Source organism: Esox lucius, chromosome 7 (genome assembly GCF_011004845.1).
Source record: "Esox lucius isolate fEsoLuc1 chromosome 7, fEsoLuc1.pri, whole genome shotgun sequence".
NCBI classification, from domain to species: domain Eukaryota; kingdom Metazoa; phylum Chordata; class Actinopteri; order Esociformes; family Esocidae; genus Esox; species Esox lucius.
Genome location: NC_047575.1, coordinates 41,571,052 through 41,596,308, shown reverse-complemented (window position 1 = coordinate 41,596,308; position 25,257 = coordinate 41,571,052). Strand labels below are relative to the sequence as shown.

The window sequence follows — 25,257 nt, the reverse complement described above, 5'->3', positions numbered from 1 at the left end:
GGGTATGGTCGGCCAACTGCCAGGAATTGGCTTGGTGATATGATGACGCCAAGGAATTGTCTTGGTGATCTGATGATGCCAAGGAATTGGCTTGGTGATCTGATGACGCCAAGGAATTGGCTTGGTGATCTGATGACACCAAAGAATTGGCTTGGTGATCTGATGACGCCAAGGAATAGGCTTGGTGATCTGATGACACCAAGGAATTGGCTTGGGGATCTGATGATGCCAAGGAATTGGCTTGTTGACCTGGTGATGCCAAGGAATTGGCTTGGTGATCTGATGATGTCAAAGAATAGGCTTGGTGATCTGATGACACCAAGGAATTGGCTTGGGGATCTGATGATGCCAAGGAATAGGCTTGGTGATCTGATGACACCAAGGAATTGGCTTGGCTTGGGGATCTGATGACGTGAAGTTCCTAAGTCTAAAATGTACCCATTTTGGGTAACCTGCTCCTCTACTTTCACAACAACAACAACATCAGCAGCTGGACTCACCCCAGAAATTCACAGAGAGTGCTTAATTTAGGTAAACTCTAACTTAACACTGAAAAAATACTGTTGCAATTTGTTACCAGATAAGGTTCTTTATGGTGATGCGACAGAGGAACAATTTTAGGGTCAAATCCCGGGAACGTATCAGCATTCCGAGAGAGGACTTTAATACCCCTGGAGTGTATGCTGACCCAGGTTTTATTTGGTCAACTCTTTGGTCCTGTAAAAGTGGCTCATCGTTTACAAGGTACAGTACAACCCTGATTCCAAAAAACAGGGATAAATGATTTGCACATCATTGCATTTTGTTTTTATATGCGTTTTACAAAGCGTTCCAACTTTTCTGGACATAGGGTTGTCTATATCTATGGTAAAATATCCTACAACAGAGGCTTCCAGCCTTTTTCCCCCCGGCCCTGTCTTGCCAAATAGTGTCCCACTGCCATTTCAACTCCTCTCACATAAATGACGTCATCATCTTCTTATTTTATTAAACAAATATTGTTTTTGTGTGCTCAAGTTGTACAAACTAAAAAAAGTTTAACATAACACATTCCACATTCCTTAAACAAACAAAAGTTAATGAACAATAAACATTTTGTTGACTAACACAACATTTTATGGATAGGAATAGGAAAATGTGCTGAACATTAATACATACAATACGTACTAACGCACATCAGAGACACCATTAAAGATGAATAAAAAATAAAAGGTGACAAAGGAAAGACAGCAGGGACCATTTCACACAATAAACCCACTCATGGGTGGTACTAGGAACTCAAGCCTTCACTCCTGGGAATCTGTCTTGCTGTAAAGTTACAGTACATGGTTGTTTCTTTCATTTATATTTATATCTCTCTTGCCTTTATGTAGTTACATAGATTATACTGACAATAAATTCAGCCTTGAACTCATAGTTTATAGGCCATATTCGGCCTACAGTAGGCTGGTTCTGGATGTGTATAAAAAATACTATTCTCACAATCTGTATTCAGGATTATCGCAGAAGTTTGGATGATTATGACATGTGACAATGGTGAACATCTAAACTGTGATAACCATTTCAGAAAAGGGTGCAGTTTAAGCCCGATAGGAATTCTTTTGAGCAATGGATGTGTTTTTTTTGGTTGAACAGCGTAAAACTAGTTGAAATAAGTTTTTCCAATACTAAGCCTCTCTGGCTGTAGGCTATGAAAGTGACACTTAAAGAACCTTAAAATGCTACGTCAAGAAACCCACACCTCACTCAAAGGTTTATTTATCAGGTAAGAATTCTCCATGGAAACTTTAAAACCCGGGAATTGAGGCCATGTTTTTGTTAGGAATTGCAAAATAACCTCATCAGATTTTCCACAGTTAACTAAACCTTTGGTACCCTTGGTTTTGGTACAATAGCTGGAGGAGCTGCTATAGAAGACAAGACATTTTTGATGAGAATGCTTCAAAGAAAGGTTACATTTCTGGCGAGACACAAGATTGAACCGACTGGTCACCGAGCACCTCATCAGAGTGCTTGGGACGGCATTGCTGGAAACACACAAGTATATTTTTGCATCTAAAACACAACGAGTTGCCTAGAATGAAGAGAAATCTAAAACAACGAAATTTTTGTTTGCGCATGGACAGCTGCCTCTTTTGGTGTTTTCCAGAGGGAATATCCTGGGCTATGTGGTCTTCTAGGTTCAATTGAAGCTCTGTGTTTTGCTTTTCAGTTCAGAAAAATAAAGGAACAACTTTTTTCTCTCTCTCAGTAGTATCCAATTTTCTTCCTTGTATTTCCAAACAGACCCCAGGTGTAATCTGCAAGTCTGGGAAATGTTTCCCTTTTTTACACAGAATGGTGATGTGACCTTTCATGGCCCTTTGACCTCTCAGAGGGATAGAATAACATACATAATGCACACACATACTCAATCGCATAAGCACACACACACTACCATACAAGAACACGCAAACACAGACTCAAAAACACATAATGACATACAAAATACGCACACACATTTTATTTTAGCTGTTTGAAGTTTTAATAGCAATGATGAATCATCTGTCATCGTCTGTCATTTTACAGTTTTGTCCTTTTATTGGATGTAATTACAAACATAACTCTTTCAGAAAAAACACAAACATAGTCTGTGTGTGTGTGTGTGTGTGTGTGTGTAGCATTCAAATCTTTCAACGGTTTTAAACAATTCTAATGAATGCAAAAATTTGATAATGTTGGAATGTTTTTGCTTAGTTTTGCAGATCTATTAGATTTTGAACAAATTACAACACGTACTGTAAACCCTTTTTACTGGAATTATCAAATAATGGAGTTCATTGATTCTTATTGGGGAGTTAAGGTATTTAATTGAATATTCTCTTTAGTTTTCAGGAATAATAGATATTTTTGTCATGCTGCAGCAGTGCATGTGCCCCATAGGAAACGGCTTAGATCCCTGGACCACAAAAATCTAATTATTTGTTGTTGTATTGGAAATCCTTTCAGCCATCGCCACTGTGAGTTTTGAAGTCTTTAACAGGACACGATCGAGTGGTACAAGCAAGAGTTGGAACCCATCAACAGAGGAAATTAGTAAATCCAGCGGGTTTCAAAAGATTACAGCAGATTTTACATCCACTGAACACAGGAAATAGATGAAACAGGGAGACCTTAGGTGGGTGGGGATTGTCTCTGTTCATTGCTAGAGGGAGGACATAAAATCACTACAAGGATAATGAAAATAAATATTTTCTCCTCAGTGGTTAGGTTTAGGATATAAGTTACAGTAGCATAGCAAAATGCATGGTAAGAAATGTCAGTAAGCAGCTCGCCTTGTCATTAGCAGATAAACTAGACCCCTTATACTTTGCCTACAAGGAACAGAGGCACTGAGGGTAATACTCTAACTTGAACATTGCAACTGGTCGCTTCCAACACACAAAATAATTTGTACGCCCTTTATTTATTGACTTTACTTCAGCTTTTCCAGACAAACACACTACTAAAATGACTGTTGGACCTGTATGTCAGTGGTGGTCCAGAAGGCCGAATCAGGGACTTTTTAACAGACAGTCCACAGAGCGTCCTTATGAGTGGTAGCCCAACGCCATTTTTTATAGAAATGTTTGGAGGTAAAAAAAATATTTTGAGATCATAAAACTGCCATGTATGGAAATTGTTTAGACAAGTTGCAGTTCGTGAATCTCGACTTGCGCGACCGACCACAGGTAATGTAATATCGCAGTGATCAGTCTTTTTTTTCTTTAACGGAAGGCAAGATAGCGAGCTACAACTTTCTAGTGGACACTTCAGAGAACACGAAAATCTGTCATTTGTAATACGAATAAAAATAAATTATAATGTAATTCAACAAAATAGTAAGGTGGCCAATAATTGGGGACGGTGATCGTATTTTTCTGCGACAACACTAACCAACTACTGAAAATATTCCTTTCCCATTTATGACATGCTAGCTAACATGTGTATGTCACTGATAACCATCAGGAACACAGATTCATGTTTGTTTGGGTGTGAAGTTAACGTATTGCAACGTATTCTGTTCAGAGGAAGGGAGATACAGTTACTAAATGTTTCTTCTTTTAATTATGATACATTATAATTACTTTATTCCGAGATGAATGGGCTAATGATTAAATCTGTTTTTGAAATGATTCGGAACGATTCAGAGAAATCTCGCTTAGAAACAGAACAGGGTAAAGTCAGGCAAAGTTGGACACTTTGGTAAACTGCTTTTTAACCAACCTAAATCAGTTAGAATGTATTTAAATTACATGTGTTTTATTTGAATAGGTTGTTGTGAACACATCTTTGGTGAAATTAAGCCAATTATTTTCTTCATTAACACATTGTATATCTTTAAACACAATCTGACACCCTCATCCGGCAAAGGGAAGCATTCAGGTTGAGTGGGGCACTTTGTTAGGTAAAGTGGGACACTATAATATGATAAAAAACATAAGAGAAATGTTTTAACAACATTTATTAATTGATTAATGTGTACAGTAAATATAATTCAATACAGGTATAATATAATCAAAAGTATAATGTATTAAAAGATTCATGTTTGCAAATAGCATGAAGGCAAAGTGGTTCGATTAATACTATCTATCCTATTAATAATGATATGTAAGTAGGGATTATCTTTGTAGTTATTGCATTTCTGGAACTATTGCAGATATTTTAAGATTGCAAACTTGAATTGAACATTAATTAAATTTTTGTTAGGCCTCATGTTTCTGCCATTCAAAGGACAGTTCCACAGATGAGATGGCACGTCATGAATCTGAAGGAGGTTGAGGAGTGATGTGGAGGTCTCAAACCATTTCTCAATCCCCGTAGGATTCATACCAGAGGCTCTTCAGGCTTACGAAGGCTCAAATGTGGGTTCCTTTAGTGAACCCCTCAAACCTGTAGTGGCCGGCCTTTTACTTTTCCTCTGAAAATCCTTTGATGCCATGTATTCTGGCATATTGGAACACAATACGGCTTAAATCCCCTCGTTCTAGGGTGAACCCCCTTTCTGTCAGCAGTTTTACATGGCCAGCAAACTCAGGGGACTCCTACCAGCTGCATGGTGGTGGCGTCTCACCAGGCCTTTCACTCGCCTCTGTAAGGTTGATTTTGGGATGTTCCGTGCCCTGGCTAAAAACCTTAATTTAGGTTTTTGTCCCTCAAACACCTGCCCCTGATATTCATCAATAGCCCCTGCCATTCTCTCTTCCTTTTCCCCCCTTCCTCCGTTGTGGTTCTTTACTTCTCTGAGTTGCCTTGCCTCTCCTCTCTCCCTGTCCTACTCCTCTCTCCTCTCTCTCCCTGTCCCACTCCTCTCTCCTCTCTCTCCCTGTCCCGCTCCTCTCTCCTCTCTCTCCCTGTCCCGCTCCTCCCTCCTCTCTCTCCCTGTCCCGCTCCTCTCTCCTCTCTCTCCCTGTCCCACTCCTCTCTCCTCTCTCTCCCTGTCCCACTCCTCTCTCCTCTCTCTCCCTGTCCCACTCCTCTCTCCTCTCTCTCCCTGTCCCACTCCTCTCTCCTCTCTCTCCCTGTCCTACTCCTCACTTTGTGGGTGCCGTTTGTTGTGGAATGCATTTAAGAAATTGCCAACCTCAAAATTCATATTCAGACGTAATTCTCAATAATAACTTAAAATGTGTACGTTTTATTCATGAAATGGCTGCACTCAGCTTCCTAGAATTTGCCTTCAAACTGGCCCACTCAGCCTGAATTGCCCTGTCCCACTTTCTCTAACACTGTCAAGTTGTGTGGGACAGTGATATAAATCTATATTTCATAAGTATTTGATTCAGTTTCATGCTCATTGTTTTTCATTTGTAATACACTGATTGTGTAAATGTATTTAAAAGCCAATATTCTAATGTCATATGTGACAGAATTATCATCCTTATTATTCTAAAATAGATTTTCACTTGCCGGGTGGCTTACTTTCTGTGAGTCGAGCAATTTGAAAAAGAACAATTTGACCCCTTCTATGATGTCACATCAATCACATCCTTTGTTTCATATACAGTACAGACAACAACACAATAACAACTGCTGTGACTGGCCTACAAAACAGACAACAACACAATAACAACTGCTGTGACTGGCCTACAAAATTAACACTGCATACCAGACATATAGTACATACTGTGTGACTCCTATTATGAATCATTGTATCCGTGCATCTTTGTCTATTTCTGAAGTTTCAATCTAACATGAATCATATGCCAGTTTGAACTGCATTCACTTCATTTTGGTGAAAGTTAAAACCATTTTAGGGTCTCTATAAAAATCGGAACTGAATGATTCAACCACACAGGACTGGAATGTTCTAGTCCTGCTTTAGTGTTTCATTTGTATGTTTCCCAGCATGCCTCTAGAATGATTTATTTGTTCCTAGTACTCACATGGTTGGTTGCATTCATTCGTTTCAGCCCTGTGGCATTCATAAAATAAGTTGCTGAGAGCCATGTTGTTGTTTAAATTACATTATTTCAGACATTACAATAAATTATACAGTAGCCTGCAACTCATAGCCAATAGGCCCCGTTAGGCCTACTAGTTGCACTGTGCTGGCCCGCAAAGTCATTTATTCATGTCCTTCCTCCTAGAATCCTGCACAAAGCAGGTTACCTGATGGGAGCAGCTAAAATGTAACACTGTGTGATACCTATCCTTAATCTCAGCAACCTAACGCTATGCCTAAACTGAACCTTAATGTCAGCTCTAACTCTAACCTCAATCGTAACGTTTGCCCTAAACCTAATGTAACCAGGTTCTAATTAGCCTTCAACATTACTTGCAAAAAAATAAATACCTCAAGGTCTGGGATCACCACTTTAATAATTTTTTGTAATGTCCTGGTTCGAGGTTTAAGATAAGATAAGTATCAAATGCACTGACATTAGATATTTTGTCTTTGGCTGTAAATGATTATTATTGACACAAACACACAGTTGCTCTTATCAAGAAAATAGTATTATTGAAAATGTTCAATACCACTCCATAACACTCCAATTTCAAAAAAAACAATTCTGGCCAGTACTACCTTTTAAGTTTTGCGGCAGCAATAGTCCCTTTAATTTAGTTGTGCACAACCCAGTACCTGTTTGAGCTCAGTCTAAAATAAAATATATATGTATCCCACACGAACCTAAAAAAAAACTCCACTGGAGGGAAAGACCTTACTGGCGAGGTAGAAGAAATGGAAATCCAAACTCAGGCCTGCAGTTCAGAATCCAGTCTGCTGTCCTTCTACGCTCTTTTCTTTTCCCGCCACGGCTATGTCAACAGAAAAGGTTTTCAGACACCAGCATCAAAATATCAAATTTTTCTTTCACAGCTAAATGTTTGCCGTTTTCTCCCTCTGCAACAGGTTTCGAAAAGAACGACACCCGCGCTGCTCATCTGTCACCTAGTGAGCATTGCCGCAAAGTGTTTGCCACTGCTGAAAAGTGTTGAGAATTGAAATGACTCAATTAAATAAAGTGTCATAACCTGAGCTGTGTGTCTGATTAATAAATTAAAATAGGAAACTCATACTTAGTGTTTTATTTTACTCATATGTAGGCTATATCTGAAGGAATATTTTAACTTCAGTACAAATTAGCTTGGATGAATGGACAAAATATCCTATTATGATGACAAATATTGATCACTCAATCACATCATCCCTGCTTTAAAGTTTTAAACACAACCAACAGATTTTGGGGTGGGTTACACTAACACTAATTTAAAAGGCAACAGGAAAAAGTTCCCCTTTAGTTGCCTTTTTCTGATTTAACCTTTTTCTGAGATGGGGGACATTCCCAATATATATTCAGAAACACGCCAAATCCACAGAAACACACCCAGTTTATGTTTACATGCATATTAAAGCAGTTTGCCACAAGGAAAAGTGCCAGAGGTCACGTCAGAGTTTGTTTACATCTTCTAACAGAGAGACGTAATTTACATATCACCAATTAGTTACTTTTCCCAGAGTCTTTTAATATGTCCAGATGGATGGAATATGGTGATACGTTTCTGTGTGTCTGTGTGTGTGTGTGTGTGTGTGAGTGTGAATGTTTGTGTTACTAGCAGTTAAACGGAGCAGAACAATCTGGATTGGGTTTGTCACTGAATAAGCCTGTTTTTCATCACTTAACCACACACACATTTATTTGCCTATGCTTTGTAAGGACTCACACAATAAATCACAAGTGTGTGTGTGTGGAGGTGTGCACGTGTGTGTGTGCACGTTTATAACAGGTTAAGTAGTTTTCCTGTCACCATAACAGATGCATTACGACCCTCATCCTTTATTCATTAAGAATTGTTATCCTTTATTCACTAAGCATCGTCATCCTTGATTCATTTAGCTGTTTCCCACGTACACACACACACACACATACATCTGGACATGTTAAGAGACTATTATAAAGAGACTCTCTGAAGAACAACTAATCTGTGGTACGTAAATTACAACTCTGATAAAAGCTGTTAACATCTTGATGTGACCTTTTGGTCTTTTTCCTGTGGCAAACTTCTTTCATCCAGATTTGGTAGTTTGGGGGAGGGGAAGGGATGAATAGAGACACACAGCTGTTACACCCAACATGGTGGCTCAATTGGTCTTCAGCCCAGCATCACTTGGATATTGATATGTGTTTGACTACGCCGACAGTCTCGGTCTCTCTCTTTCACCATGTTTTTTCTGTTAAGCGGCTTTCCAAGTTTGCTGGGTTGGGAACCACCTTCCCGACTGGGATCCAGTCCAGCTGGGTCAGGGCTTACCGTTGGGTTGTGATGTAGCTTTAGTAATCGTTGTTTATTAATATGAAAACTTCCCTTGAGGTTCTTCCTTCAAAATGATAGCACTATAAACAAATTGAAGTTATTCTAAATCACTGTTTTTAATTTACCGCTGTGTGTGTGTGTTTGCTCCTTCTCTCAGGTTCCTACAAAATAACAGCATCCAGATAATCTCCAATCAGGCCTTCAGTGGACTGTATAAACTAGAGAGACTGTAAGTACATTATACCGAAGACATTACTGAACACAGAGAGAGACAGAGAAAGAGAGATGAGAGTGGTGTGTGAGGGGGGAGAACAACAGACTGACATAAAAGAGAGACAGAGAAAGAGAGATGAGAGTGGTGTGTGAGGGGGGAGAACAACAAACGACTGACATAAAAGAGAGACAGAGAAAGAGAGATGAGAGTGGTGTGTGAGGGGGGAGAACAACAAACGACTGACATAAAAGAGAGACAGAGAAAGAGAGATGAGAGTGGTGTGTGAGGGGGGAGAACAACAAACGACTGACATAAAAGAGAGACAGAGAAAGAGAGATGAGAGTGGTGTGTGAGGGGGGAGAACAACAAACGACTGACATAAAAGAGAGACAGAGAAAGAGAGATGAGAGTGGTGTGTGAGGGGGGAGAACAACAAACGACTGACATAAAAGAGAGACAGAGAAAGAGAGATGAGAGTGGTGTGTGAGGGGGGAGAACAACAAACGACTGACATAAAAGAGAGACAGAGAAAGAGAGATGAGAGTGGTGTGTGAGGGGGGAGAACAACAAACGACTGACATAAAAGAGAGACAGAGAAAGAGAGATGAGAGAGGTGTGTGAGGGGGGAGAACAACAAACGACTGACATAAAAGAGAGACAGAGATGGAAGTAACAAGGTTTGAGAAGGTTGGAAGATGTGACAGAAATGTGCGACAGGGAGGCAAGAGACAGAGAAGGAGAGACAGAGAAGGAGAGACAGAGAAGGAGAGACAGAGAAGGAGAGACAGAGGGGTAGGCTGAGAGAGATAGGAGGGCTGGGAAAGAAATGGAGGATGGATAGAGGAAGGCGGAGATAGTGTAACAGTGTGGAACAAGAAGTAGAGGGGTGAAAAAGACCAAGAAAGGGGAGAGAGTCAGATTGGAGGGGAGAGTCAGATTGGAGGGGAGAGTCAGATTGGTAGGGAGAGAGATTCAGATGGAGGGGAGAGAGAGTCAAATGGAGGGGAATGAGATTCAGATGGAGGGGATAGAGTTTTAGATGGAGCAAAGAGAGATTCAGATGAAGGAGAGAATCAAATGGAGGGGAGAGAGAGTCAGGTGGAGGGGAATGAGATTCAGATGGAGGGGAGTGAGTTTCAGATGGAGGAGAGATTCAAATGGAGGGGAGAGAGTCAGGTGGAGGGGAGAGAGAGTCAGGTGGAGGAGAATGAGATTCAGGTGGAGGAGAGTGAGAGTCAAACAGAGAGGAGCGAGAACGGAGAGCGTTGAGGCACAAGAATGAGAGTCTATTTTGGCATTGAGTGATGCATACTTTTTTCCAGTTCAGTGAAACTCCTCATGACTCCAGGAGTTAAGTTTTATGTGAGAGTGCTAACATTTTTGAATTCTTTACTTTGATAAAATGACTATTTCACCAAATCAATCTTTTCTTTTCCTGTGTTGCATGTTCTTACTGTTCTCCCCCACAAGATCAGAGAAGAGATTCAGTCAGAGGGGGAGAATGTTGTGAGTGATGTATATTTATGTGATAATCTATTGCAGGAATCTTTCTGCACAGCAATTAATCCAAAAACACAAGTACTATTTCAAATGTCTTGAAAAAAAATCTACCCTTACACAAAGAATACTCTCTATCAGAATTCCCATTTTTTTTTCTGCTGAATAATTTTCCTTTGTGAAATTTGTTCTAAGATATATCAATAGAGAAAAAACTGACTAAATAGAAAGAGATTTGAGCGAGATAATGTGAACGCAGATAATGCATGCTGGGAACAATAGAGAAAATGAATGCAGAAAGCACGCATATAATATGGACTCAATTATTTTAGTGGTCAGTTACACGCGAGGTCCATCGGAAATATAACTTAGCCTCTCAGTAGGAGGCCGTCAGGCTCCAGGAACCTGCTAAATGGAGGCTGTTTGCTCCCTGTGGGACAGGCGGTTGGTTGCTGAAGTCCACAGCAGAAAGATATAACCTGGACAGGTTTTGGTCGTGGTTGACCTGTTCTGCCCTGCTGCGCTCTGCCTCAGCCAGGATAATTGTTGGGGTCACCAAATTGGAAAGCTCTTGCCTGAAAATGTTCTTGCCCTTGACTTATGGAGGAACTCAGTTTAGGGCAGCAGACGAATACCTTGTGTCAAAAAGCACAGGACGCTGGCAGACCCAAACCAGACAGTGGTGGAGGAGGTGAGGATGGACTCAGCAATTCACGCGTGAAGCTGGATTAGTATTGACTGGATTAGTATTGACTAGTATTGATTAGTATTGAGATTTTGTGGTCAGTACATCTCTTAGTGTTTCCTCTTGGTGATGGCTATCATGTTGTCCTCCCACCTATCATGTTGTCCTCTCACCTATCATGTTGTCCTCCCACCTATGATGTTGTCCTCCCACCTGTGATGTTGTCCTCCCACCTGTGATGTTGTCCTCCCACCTGTGATGTTGTCCTCCCACCTGTGATGTTGTCCTCCCACCTATGATGTTGTCATCCCACCTGTGATGTTGTCCTCCTACCTGTGATGTTGTCCTCCTACCTGTGATGTTGTCCTCCTACCTGTGATGTTGTCCTCCCACCTATGATGTTGTCCTCCCACCTGCGATGTTGTCCTCCCACCTGCGATGTTGTCCTCCCACCTGCGATGTTGTCCTTCCACCTGCGATGTTGTCCTCCCACCTGCGATGTTGTCCTCCCACCTGCGATGTTGTCCTCCCAACTGTGATTGGGAAGCTTCCCGTTGGTAGAATGGCCTCAAACTGGTAGTTGAGGGGAATACTCCCTTTCTGAATAGCAGGATAGACATCACTCATCAGTCAATTAGTATCAGATTTTGGAGCTCGTCTGTCAGTTTTTTCTGAAGCTGGAGCTCGTCTGTCAGTTTTTTCAGAAGCTGGAGCTCGTCTGTCAGTTTTTTAAGAAGCTGGAGCTCGTTGGATAGTTTTATCAGATGTTGGCTCCGTACAGACAATAGCTCATAGTACCCTCTCCACCTTCCATCTCCATCTTCCCTCTCCAACTTCTCTCTCCATCTACCTTCTCCATCTTCTCTCTCCACCTTCCATCTCCATCTTCCCTCTCCAACTTCTCTCTCCATCTACCTTCTCCATCTTCTCTCTCCACCTTCCATCTCCCCGCTCTATTTGGTACAGTTCCAGCTCGTATTTGAAAGATGTCTGGAACACTTGCTTTCTCTCTTTGCCTGTAAGTTTTCCCCGTCTTTCTCTCCCTGTCTTTCCTCCCATTCTTGCCTCTGCCTTCTCTCTCTTTCTGGTGATAAATACAGCATTTGTTCTTGCAGGTGCACTCTATCACTCGTCTTTGGGACAAAAGTAAAGGGCCCGATTTACGACAACTGTTGGTTATCTAATTTCTCTCACACACATTTTTTGTTCTCATGTAGCATCTGGTTGTGAAGCCTTCGGCGCTGTCACGATTTCCCAACCTCAACTTTGAATACAGGGCAGAATACACATACAAGTGGGATTGGCTAGAGATAAACATTGTTTATTCGACAGCTAAGGTTCACCAAAGCAATACAGCAGTTACGTTTTACATTCGTAGTGCTTAATGGGTTTGGTTAAGAACAAAGAAAAGAGTTGCTGGGTGGGTGGCCAGCACTGGAACGAAAAAGCTAGCCACACAACCATGTGAGCCACAGCTCTCCATGGACGGCCATACTTCATCCCACTCCACAACACTCCATCAAATTGCAGGCCTATTTAACTACTTCAAGGCCGTTTCCAGACTTTCACGTGGACCTGGACAGATGTCTCTGAATTGGCCTTGGATCTAGCATTAGATCTGGCTGCATAAAGCACAGCCAGCAGACACATCCAGGATGTCGTATTTCATAATAAAGCCCCGCAAGAAACCCTTGGCCCATTCGTCTCATCTGCCGCTATGTTAATACCCACCATAAAGCATGGGTCAGACTAGGCTCTGTGCATCAGCCGTACAATGTGAGTTGTTAAATGGCTCACAGTTTAGTGCTAAGTGGAGACAATCTGAAGATACAGTCTCGCAAGCAGACGCTATTTTATGGCTGGAGGATGGGATTCTGAATTATATACCGACGTCGGTGACTGGGGAAAGCGAAATTAGTTAATCTGTTCACGTCAGAGCGAACGGGAGACAATTTGACCATGATTGGTCTTGGAAGTTTAACGGAGAAATTCCGTTTTTTGGGAGGGAAGGAAGGGCGACAGGAGGATGGAATCGTCTGTTTGTATCCAAGTTGTGTGGGAGGAATTATGATCAGGAGTACATGAAGATGCTTTCTCTGTAACCCCCTTTGCTATCTCTTTCCCTTTCTTTCTCTTTCCCTCTTTCCCTTTCTTTCACTTTCCCTCTTTCCTTTTCTTTCACTGTCTCTCTTTCACTTTCTTTCTCTTTCCCTCTTTCACTTTCTTTCTCTTTCCCTCTTTCACTTTCTTTCTCTTTCCCTCTTTCACTCTCTTTCACTTTCCCTCTTTCCTTTTCTTTCACTTTCCCTCTTTCCCTTTCTTTCTCTTTCCCTCTTTCACTCTCTTTCTCTTTCCCTCTTTTTCCTCTCTCTGTCTCTTAGATTCCCTGCCTGTTTCTTTCTCCTTCTATCTCCTTCTTTCTTTCTCTCTCTTTCTCATAAATGTCTCTGTCAATTTCTGTCTTTCTCTACATGCCTCTCTCTTTCTTCTTTCCTTGTCTTTCTCTACATGCCTCTCTCTTCTTTCCTTGTCTTTCTCTACATGCCTCTCTCTTTCTTCTTTCCTTGTCTTTCTCTTTGTTTCTCTCTGTCCCTCTCTTCTGTCACTTTTTCCTCACTCTAACCCCTGTCTCCCACTCTTTTTCTTGCCTCCCTCTGTGTCTTGCTTTTGTTTGTTTTGTTTGTTTGTTTCGTTAAATTTTTTCAGAAAACGAAATAAAACATCCCTTGTCTCATCCTTTCAGGTTTCTCAGTGAGAACTCCATCTCGTCTCTCAGTCCGGGTGTCTTCAGTGATCTGCATAACTTATGGTGGCTGTGAGTACACAGTCAGACATGCACACACACACCCACACACACACACACACACACACTCGTAACCACTCACTGCATCAAAGAGATTGGCTCATGCCGCTCTGTGGACACTAAAAGAGACCAGCTGGATTAATTGGGTGCCATTACTCTTTTTATTACCTTAGCACAAAGGAATGTAGCTCAACATTTGATCACATCATATCCAAAATGATTAAAACCATACTTTACTTGTATAGGTTTGTTTTGACAGTCTTCCCTTTGGTGTGTGCATGTGGCATGAAAGCTACAGGCATCCGAAATGACACCCTACCCTGCACTATTTTGACCAGGGCCTATTGTCTTATTTTCTAAATATTGCACTATTTTGTTGAGGGCCTAATCTCTCTGGCCCTGTTCTCTGGGAGTATGGGTTCCAGCTATGATACATTGATTTTGACCTAATCCCACTGCAGAGTTGATTACAGATGTAGGATCTTAATTTGAGAAAAATGTAGGTTCAGTTTGGAACTAAAAAGGCTCTTGAGAGAGGTCCTGTTGTAAGGCAACTGTTGTAGATTCCCTGAAGGGATTCAGGCCTTATTTGCATGTATTCCAGGGTGCCTTTTTATATTGTATTTTTTAGTTACCAGTAAAAACCCTAACTGTGTTTGCAGTCCTAGAGACATCCTTGTTGCGTTCATCCATTTTCAATTTTGTGGCCTTTCTTCCAAGAGATCTTATAAGAATTTGTGGTTGTTTTAAGTACTTTTAAAACACCCTCTGGAGTTAATAGTTTACTGGACACAAATAATGCCTTATTCACAAATCATGGCTTATTCCTATGCACTATTCCTATGGGAAGAGTCAGGAGACCATTTAAAATCATTTCTCACCTGTAATCTGTATTTAGAACAGGGTTGTCAAACCAGTTCCATGGAGGGTGTCTGCAGGTTTTAGTTTTTCCAATAAATTGGTTCCCCGTTGAGACCTAAACAACCAGGTGAGGGTAGAAACTAACCAATTAGGGACCTAATTCATCAATCAAGTACAAGAGTGAAAGCCTGAAGACACCCTCCATTGGAACCGGTTTGAACCCTCTGATTTAGAATGACAGCCAGGGTTGTGCTTGTAAATATGACTACCTGTAACGGTCCCAGCCAGACGGGACAGTTCCGCTTCGTGTTTTCTGTGTGTTCTTGGTTTGTCATGTCCTTATTTGGTCTTTCCTGTTCCCAGTTCAGTTGAATAGTTATATTCTGTTCACCTGTGTTTAGCCCTCACCTGTTTCTGTTCTCCTCGTTAGTCTGTGTATTTAGTTCAGTCATTTTCTCCCTGTCCTGATCGATCATTGTTGTATTGTCGCGTTCTCCTGTCCTGTGGTTCCTGTGCTGTTTCGGTGTATTGTCTTTTTGTGACTGGAGCGCACAGCGCTCAGTTTTCTTTTCTTTTGGTTTATATTAAAACCTCCTTCTTCGACCTTGCCGCCGCCTCCGTAAATAAACTGGAACAACTGTTTCTGTAGTGAATGTGTAGCACTGGGGCCGGGTGAATGGTTCCCCTATGCTATGGAGAAACGGGATGCTTTCACCATTGAATGAAAACAGAAGTCGGGATGCAGTTCAAATGCTGTTACAAAGCAGTTTTATTGAATTTTATTTACCTAATTAAAAACCTTAATTGTTACAATTACTCCACTGGAACATTTATAAACAGGGAGAAACAGATGATGGAAAGAGCGCCGGAGCGGTTTAGCATAAGCACTGAGGGAAAAGTGAGGGATTCGGGGTAAAGTTACACCACAATCTGCGCACACATTCTTTAAATATTGGATGCAGAACAACTTCCTCCAACTCAATTAGCAGCAAGACAGACACAATGCTTATAGGAACCCAACAGCAAATCACCAACTCTTACAGCATCTGCCCTGCCTTTGACAGCCACATCATTCCCCTCTTCAGTCCTCACCAATCTTGATGTGGAATTTGACCCAACTCTCTCTTTTAAGGCCCATGCTAGACATCTCTGTAATTTTTTCACCTTAAGAACATTTCCTGCCTAAGACCTCTGATGGAGAAAAGCTTATCCATTAATTTGTTTTCTCCAGTATTGATTATGAGAATGCAGTACTAGTGGGTCTGACAGCAAAATCAGGTAATAAAATACAGCTCATCTAAAACAGTGCTGCAAGGATCTTGAGACAATCAGATAAATCTGCCCACATCACACCTCTCCTGGCTGACCTTCATCACACTTCTCCTGGCTGACCTTCATCACACCTCTCCTGGCTGACCTTCATCACACTTCTCCTGGCTGACCTTTATCACACCTCTCCTGGCTGACCTTCATCACACCTCTCCTGGCTGACCTTCATCACACCTCTCCTGGCTGACCTTCATCACACTTCTCCTGGCTGACCTTTATCACACCTCTCCTGGCTGACCTTCATCACACCTCTCCTGGCTGACCTTCATCACACCTCTCCTTACTGACCTTCATCACACTTCTCCTGGCTGACCTTCATAACACCTCTCCTTACTGACCTTCATCACACCTCTCCTGGCTGACCTTCATCACACTTCTCCTGGCTGACCTTCATCACACCTCTCCTGGCTGACCTTCATCACACCTCTCCTTACTGACCTTCATCACACCTCTCCTTACTTACCTTCATCACACCTCTCTTTACTGACCTTCATCCCACCTCTCCTTGATGACCTTCATCACACCCCTCCTGGCTGACCTTCATCACACCTCTCCTTACTGACCTTCATCACACCTCTCTTTACTGACCTTCATCACACCTCTCTTTACTGACCTTCATCACACCTCTCCTTGATGACCTAGGCTTGGGACCTGCCTACTTATCTGACCTGCTCTCCCCCATGAACCTCCACACCCTCTATGGTCCAGGAACGCCAATCTGCTTAATAAACCAAGAACCTGGTTCCGAAAAATGGGAGACTGCACCTTTTCTTACAGTGGACCTAACCTCTGGAACTCCCTTCCTGACAGCCTCATGGCTTTTAAATCAGACACACCTCTATCAGTTGGCCTGCCCTTTCCTTTAATCAAGTTATACTGTACATTATTATATAATAATATGGATTATCATTTTAGTTTCAGTTTCAAGTTTCAGTTTCAAGGCTTATTTGTCAAATGCACCGAAAAACACAGCGTCATCCTATACAATGAAATGTTTATGACATGGCACCAAACAAACTACGTCGTTAGAGTTAAGAAGAAATGTATATAAGCAGAACATATATCTAGACAGAAAATAATAATAAAATAAAGCAACAATATACATAACACTGTACACTAGCAGCAATTTTAAAAAGAGTACTGTAAACTAGCAGCAATCTGGATAATATTTTGATCGACCAGCTATCTGGGTAGTATTATTGAACATTTAGATATAGCAAGTATGGCAGTAATATACATAACAGTGTGACCTAGCGGCAATTGATAGTTATTGAAATATAAGATACATATGAGTGCAATAAGCTTATGAATGGTGAGAATTAGTGAGAAGGGAATTTACACACAGATTTAAATATATCAAGAGGATAATGCAATCATATGTACACAACATTGTGCATAGCAGCAGTTTTTAAAAGAGTACTGTAGATCAGCAGCAATATTTGTAGTCGTACTGAATATTGTAGAAAAGGCAAGTATGGCAGTTGACATTTAAAAAGACAATGTAAACTAGCATTGATTTTAAATATTCTCATGTCCATTAAAAAACCTGAAGGGCATCATTTTAGTTTACTGTATTATCATTATAGTTTAATGTATATATTCTGTATATATATTTTATTAAATGTATTATTATTATAGGTATTGTTATTGTAGTTTCTTTATTTATTTTCTTTTTCATGCACTTTGAGATTATTCCTCTATGATGAAAAGCGCTTTATAAATGCAATACATTATTATTATTATACACCAAGAATCCCACCCATAATTGGAACGTTCTTTACCAGGCTATAGCTTTTTAAAGTAGCTTGGGAGTAACGACCACATGATGATATCATGTGTCTTGATCAGTGTTTCTCAGTGTGATCACATTTGGTGACCTGCTCAGAGTTAGTGAATTATTAAGTGAATTTTTAAGGGAAAATCGAGACAGAACTTGGAGGCAGCGTCTTAGATTCATGAGTCTTTCATAACCTCACACAATAAGTTTTATATTTCCTGCATTGCAGGAAAGATCTAGGTAACTCAAATATAGAGCCCTCACCTGTTCTTTGAGACATTGACCTGAAGGACTGAACTTTCCAAATGTTCTTATTGTGACTGACAATTAATCAAATACATAGATATGTAGATTGATATCTAAAATCAATATGTTATAAAGCTATTTTTAAGTCGGCATAATACAGATATCTAGCCTAAGTCCAAAGATGAAGCAACAACAGGGTTGATGCATAGTGGAAAAATTCCCTGTCTATCATCCGAAAGTATTTAGATTGTGTGTTTTGTACTAATTCTTGTCAATATAGAAATGTCAAGGTTTCTTTTGATATATGTGTGTAGGCTTTCGTTTTTTATTTTATTCTCTAAATAAGTTCAGACAGAAAACATCATATATAAGTTAACCATTAATTAGAGAAGTTATGCACAGCCATGTACATGCAATGCTCCTCTGTATTAGGTTCTCCTCCTCTGGGGTAACTCACTGGCATCACATGATCCTGTATACCATACTACCAACCATAGCATCACTGTAGTATTATTAATAGCAGTCCACAACAAGCAAGGTTCTGCGTTTCCGGTCCTGCCCACAAAGAAAACACAGGTGGAGGCAGGGGTGGTGGGTGGATGTCCATCCGCATATCAGACAGTAACCTTTAATTAGACAGATATAAAATCTGACATTGTGATAGGAGTTATCTGACAACAGCTGATGAGTCGCTGACCAATTACCACTCAGGTTTCCTGGCTGAACTTCCTACACTAATAAATCTGCACACGCAATCAATGTTTATGAGCCAAAGTCATTGTTTAAAAAGTTTTTTATTCTGTTAACTGTATAACTGTTTACTTAATAGAGCACTTTGAAATATAATTGTGATATGACCCTGGTAGCTTTGAGTTTGTTGTTGATTGTCATGAGTTTGGTGTTAATTGTCAAGTGCCCCTGGTAGCTTTGAGTTTGTTGTTAATTGTCATGAGTTTGTTGTTAATTGTCATGTATTCTTTAGCTTTGAGTTTGTTGTTTATTGTCATGAGTTTGTTGTTAATTGTCATGAGTTTGTTGTTTATTGTCATGAGTTTGTTATTAATTGTTGTGAGTTCTTTAGCTTTGAGTTTGTTGTTATTTGTCATGAGTTCGTTGTTAATTGTCGTGAGGTCTTTGGCTTTGAGTTTGTTGTTAATTGCAGTGAGTTTGTTGTTAATTGTCATGAGCACATTCAAAAGTTGAATAAAACTAAAGTACAGTATTTCACGTATATAAAATATTGTTGTACATGGGACATTCCTGTCTCTGTCGATGTCTCATTCTTTTACATACATAACTAGCACTGTTATCCTCATTATCTTTTGTACATTTCCCTCTTTTTTCTTTCTCTCTTTGACTCTGTATTGTATGAGGTATTTGTTTCTATGTCCCTCCCTGTGTATGTTGTTGGAGTACAACCGCCTGAAGAGTATTTCTATGTTTCTGTTCAGGTTGTTGGACCATAACCCCCTAAAGATTGTTTCCCAAGACACCTTCACTGGCCTCACCTCTTTAATGTTTCTGTGAGTGGACAAATGCGCACGCACACACACACGCACACACACATTCATTAATGTGGACCTCAACAAGAGGTCACATTGTTTTCAATGATTTGTTAAACTTTTGTGTTTAATGAATAACTGTTGCACAATTTTAAATCCAGCTATGGATGTTAGTGTTTGAATGAGGAGTTTTCCCTCTGAAATGTGATGATAAACATTTGAACGTTCCATATTTAACTCTGAACCAGGCACTTTACATGAAAGGTACCAGTAGGTACAAAGTGAAAATGAAGTCCTAGCTATTTGAGCATAATATTCTGGGTGCTGATTGGTCGGTAGAAGCCAAAGAGTAAAGCACATGAAGTCTGGGAAGAAGTTTATTTGAATCCTGATGTATTATTTCCTTCCAGTGAGTTGTGTGCTGATGTTTTCATTCAGTGACCTTGATAATACCTCGTTCTGTATTCAAGCATATGTTTTTATTTGGAATAATTAACCGCAGTGAGTTAGTCAGTGATGGGAATAATTTGGATTGTTCTGAATGGGGTTATGGATTTCATGGACCATTGGCTCCAGAACAGAATTACACAGTTATTAAACTCTTTCTGTTTCAATGTCTCCATCCAATGATCAATCAGAGGAGGTAGTGTGAAGCCAAAAGGCCCATGTACCAGACCAGTCAGAAGAAGGTAGTGTGAAGCCAAAAGGCCCATGTACCAGACCAGTCAGAGGAGGTAGTGTGAAGCCAAAAGGCCCATGTACCAGACCAATCAGAGGAGGTAGTGTGAAGCCAAAAGGCCCATGTACCAGACCAATCAGAGGAGGTAGTGTGAAGCCAAAAGGCCCATGTACCAGACCAATCAGAGGAGTTAGAGTGAAGCCAAAAGGCCCATGTACCAGACCAATCAGAAGAGGTAGTGTGAAGCCAAAATGCCCATGTACCAGACCAATCAGAGGAGGTATTGTGAAGCCAAAAGGCCCATGTACCAGACCAATCAGAGGAGGTAGTGTGAAGCCAAAAGGCCCATGTACCAGACCAGTCAGAGGAGGTAGTGTGAAGCCAAAAGGCCCATGTACCAGATAAATCAGAAGAGGTGGTGGGATGAAGCTCTCAAAATCTCTATCTCTGTCTATCTCTCTTGCTGTTTTATGCTCACTTGGTCCGCTGCCATTTTCTGTCATGTTCTCTCATGTTCTCTCGTGTTCTCTCATGTTCTGTCATGTTCTTGTTATTTAGTAAATAAAACGTCCTGCGTCAAGATCATGATGAGAATACTGTCCTCTTTTTGTTCAATCTTTTTTTCCTGTTCCCTCATTCTTGTGTTCCTGCACTCCACTCACCTTTCATTGATACTCTTTCTTTCACTAGTTCTGTCATTTCCTGACAAGGTTTCTTCATCCAAGGAACCAAATGCGGCTGTTAAATAGTGTGTCAAATTTGTTGTGTGTGTGTGTGGGTATATATATATATATATATATATATATATATATATATACATATATATATATATATATATATATATATATATATATATACTTTTCTGTGCAAATAAAAACACACATTTCATCCTTTTTTTTCTTCTTCTATGAATTACATTTTCAAATACATCTTTTACAAATTCTGGATGGTAACCTCTTTATATTTTATAGAGGATGAGCAAAGAATAGAGATAGAAAGACAGGGAACATTTAAATTGGGAATAAAAAGAGAAACAGAGAATGGAAAGTGCAACAAACAGGCAATCAGAGAAATGTAGGGAAGATGTTAAAAGTATTTTCTGAGAATGGTTAAATTCAGTCGATTCTCCCAGATGGAGAAACAGGCACAGGCACCCAATTATTTTGCTTACAAAGAGGTGTGGAAAGGCTGCAGAAAACCAACTGTCCCTGTTGCTCTCAAATATGTTTGATAAAAAATCGGTTTGCCTTGAATAGATATGTGGAACTATAGATTCAGGTCGGACGTGATGTCCATACACAGTAATATACACCATTACATGGAGTTTGAGTCAGCTACACTACCATTTAACAAACATTTTTCTAGTGTTAACTAAAACTTTCAAGACATTTGAGGTAAACTATGCCTTTAATAGAAGTTTGATATGGTAAACTACCCCTTTAAAAGAAGTATTGACTATAATATTAGACTATGAACAATCAATGTTTGAATAGTTGTGTAATATTGTGTCCTCCAGAAGAACAGAAGTTTGTTTGGGTTTACCTAACAGTGCCTGTTATCTTGCCAACAGAGTATCCTGGAGTGGGCATATCGTCCCTGTTCTCTGGGAGTATGGGTTCCAGCAGAGTTCTCCGAGGAGGTCACAGGGTTCTGTCTGTGATCTTCTAAACATCCTGTGATCTCTCTGTCCTCTAGTTCTATGGTGAATACCTCTCTGGAGCAACTCCCTCAGCCAAGCCTCTGTCAACACATGCCCAACCTCAGCTGGGTGTATGTATCAATTGCCACCTTTTATCTATCTATCTACCTATCTATCTATCTATTAATAATATCTGATTGGACCGGCACACAGTGCTATCAATCTATTCGTCTGAATATTTATGGTCTATGTATGATGTAAACATTTATTATTCTGTATTGGTTTATTTTTATATCATCTTATTTTTCTGTCTACCCATCTATGTTTGCCTGTCTGCCTGAAATAGTATTTTGGCAGGCAAGTTGTAAATATTTTTTATGTATGTATGTTGCAAACACACAGAACAAAAATCTGCCATTATTATATCAAAGTAGATATAAGGCACAGTCTAATTATGAAGAAATTTCCCTAACTGATACACATCTTTTGTTTCTATGTTTCTCTCTCTGTGTGTGTCTGTGTGTGTGTGTGTGTGTGTGTGTGTGTGTCTGTGTGTGTGTGTGTGTGTGTGTGTGTGTATGTGTGAGTGTCCTAATTGGGAGGGTTTGTTCCTGGCTAATCCTTACCCAGAAAGGCAGAAACACCTAATGCTAACTGATAATGCCTGATCCACAAACAATTAACCCTAACTGATAATGCCTGATCCACAAACACTTAACCCTAACTGATATTTCCTGATTCACAAATACCTAACCCTAACTGATAATGCCTGGTCCACAAACACTTAACCCTAACTGATAATTCCTGATTCACAAATACCTAACCCTCATTTATAATGCCAGACACAGAAACGCCTTGTCAAGACAAGTCAAGTCAAATTTATTCATAAAGCACATTTAAAAACAACCAGTGTCAACCAAAAATTGTTTTGGCCACGATAATCGTGTAGTGAAAATCTGATATCGTGACAGCCCTCATCGGGACTAACCCATCTGTGCTCAGGCTAGAGGAGGACTAACCCCTCTTTGCTCAGGCTAGAGGAGGACTAACCCCTCTTTGCTCAGGCTAGAGGAGGACTAACCCCTCTGTGCTCAGGCTAGAGGAGGACTAACCCCTCTTTGCTCAGGCTAGAGGAGGACTAACCCCTCTTTGCTCAGGCTAGAGGAGGACTAACCCCTCTGTGCTCAGGCTTCAGGAGGACTAACCCCTCTGTGCTCAGGCTAGAGGAGGACTAACCCCTCTTTGCTCAGGCTAGAGGAGGACTAACCCCTCTTTGCTCAGGCTAGAGGAGGACTAACCCCTCTTTGCTCAGGCTAGAGGAGGGAGCCTCCATACTGCTGGTGAGACGAGAAGCCTTGTAAGCATCTGAGAACATTTTGGCAGTGGAAAGATTAATAGAGCGAGAGAAGTGTCCTGGCAGTTTATGCTTTGGGAGTAGGCATGGGTGGCATTAAAAACAACAGGTTTATGATCAGACAAATAAATGTCATCCATCTCAACATTGCAAATTGGAAAGGCGAATGATAAAATAAGATCTAGTGTATGACTGCGCTGGTGAGTAGATTCCATAACAGACTGAATGAGGTTAAATGAGTTCACAAGTTGGACAGCAACTTGTGCCATAGGCTTGGATGGACAGCAAACATGAATATTAAAATCTCAAATAATCAGAAGATCATCAGAAGTAGGTACAATAGAAGATAGGAAGTCTGAGAAATCTTGGATAAAATCCTTATTGTATGTAGGTCTATATACAATTGCACATAGCTTTGGACTAGACAGTTACACATTGATCCGCTGAGTCCAACGCTTAAAATTATTATATTAAGGAACGGACAAAAAAAATGATTTATTTAGCTATTTTTGTGGGGACATCTGGTTCCCACAAGTACTGTACACGTAGACCGGTATCAGATACACACACACACACACACACACACACAATCATTTGCACACACATGCACACATACACATGCACACACATACACATTCACACACATACACAAAACACAAAACCATAAGATGCTGCGAACAAAGAAGATAGTGTTGTCCAGGGGTCAGCTTGACCATGTGTGTGTGTGTGTGTGTGTTTGTGTGTGTGTATGTGTGTGTGTGTGTGACATACGAGTAGACACCAACGTTCCTTCGCTCTCCACTTCTGTTCGCTAACCCTGTCTTCTCTCCAGGGACTTAGAGAGGAACCAGGTCTTAACCATCAACTACTCCACTCTAATGACCTGTAACAAGCTCACAGTACTGTAAGTTCAAAGGACTGCTGTCTGTCTGTCTGTCTGTGTGTGTGTGTGTGTGCGTGTCTCAGAAGACATTGCCAGGAAACAATTGTCTGCTGCCAAAACCACCTGACAGGAGCTAAAGGTTCCTGGAATATAAGGGTACTATAGGCTGGGACCCAACTAGGAAGCCCAACTGACCGCTCAATCTGTTTCAATAATTAGTTTAGTTATTGCCTAAGTTGGCACAGCGAGGGTTGCCTATCCGTCTGTATATCTGGGTTTCAATCGGCCGTTTACTTGAACCTAGACGTTTTTCTTTCCTTCTGTTGATATTAGAAGCTCTTAAAGAAAACCACAGTTTGTTAAGATATCCCGTTCTGATTCAATATCCTCCAGACATCTCTTTACAACAACATTAAACAAGTATCTCAAAGGAAATCTTGGCGTATTCCTATCCATTTGATGGTTTGCTGATATAAATTCTTATCTCAAAGGGCAATCCGCACACACAATGTTAAGTTGTGTCCCTGTTTTGACACAGTCTTTCAACAAGGTTGGTTTGTTAGCATTTTATGTGTTGGGATCCTGAAGGGCATGGTTTCAAAACCAGCAACAAACTCTCAGTAAACACTCAAAGGGAACATCAGTAGAACATTATGTTTGGAGTCCCTGTCTGTCTGGGTGTTTAATACTTGAAGGCCTCATGATGAACCAGGTCTGATACGAGGGCCTCTACAGCCTCTCTCTCTCCTTCATCTTCTCTCCCTTTCATCTTCCTCCCTCCTTTTTTCTGCTTTATCTTTTCTCTCTGCTCTCTCTCTCCATTGACTCTCTCTCTTTCATATTCCTCCCTTGTCTCTCTGTAGAGAGTAACAATTTGATACGACGCAATGTACTTGTGGTATATTAGTGTTATAATCAATATGTCAAACTGAGCGTATGCTATTCTGAATGTCCCAAAACCTAGAATTGAATGATTTGAAAATTACTACCCTGGTCGGTTCTGCTACACAACT

General features: G+C 40.6%; 1 protein-coding gene across 4 annotated transcripts in view; it reads left to right on the top strand.

Annotated features, from left to right (window-relative positions):
• The window catches only part of rxfp2a (relaxin family peptide receptor 2a), a 77,145-nt gene that overhangs the window by 30,952 nt on the left and 20,936 nt on the right, over window positions 1-25,257 (top strand). For 3 of the 4 annotated variants that reach the window (XM_020047745.3, XM_020047747.3, XM_020047748.2), the window contains 6 exons: window positions 8,933-9,004; window positions 10,460-10,495; window positions 13,915-13,986; window positions 19,639-19,710; window positions 22,064-22,138; window positions 24,194-24,265. In XM_020047745.3, the coding sequence (XP_019903304.2) occupies window positions 8,933-9,004; window positions 10,460-10,495; window positions 13,915-13,986; window positions 19,639-19,710; window positions 22,064-22,138; window positions 24,194-24,265 (399 nt within the window). The remainder of the gene's footprint in view (window positions 1-8,932; window positions 9,005-10,459; window positions 10,496-13,914; window positions 13,987-19,638; window positions 19,711-22,063; window positions 22,139-24,193; window positions 24,266-25,257) is intronic. The other variant, XM_010904254.5, reaches the window with a different exon arrangement.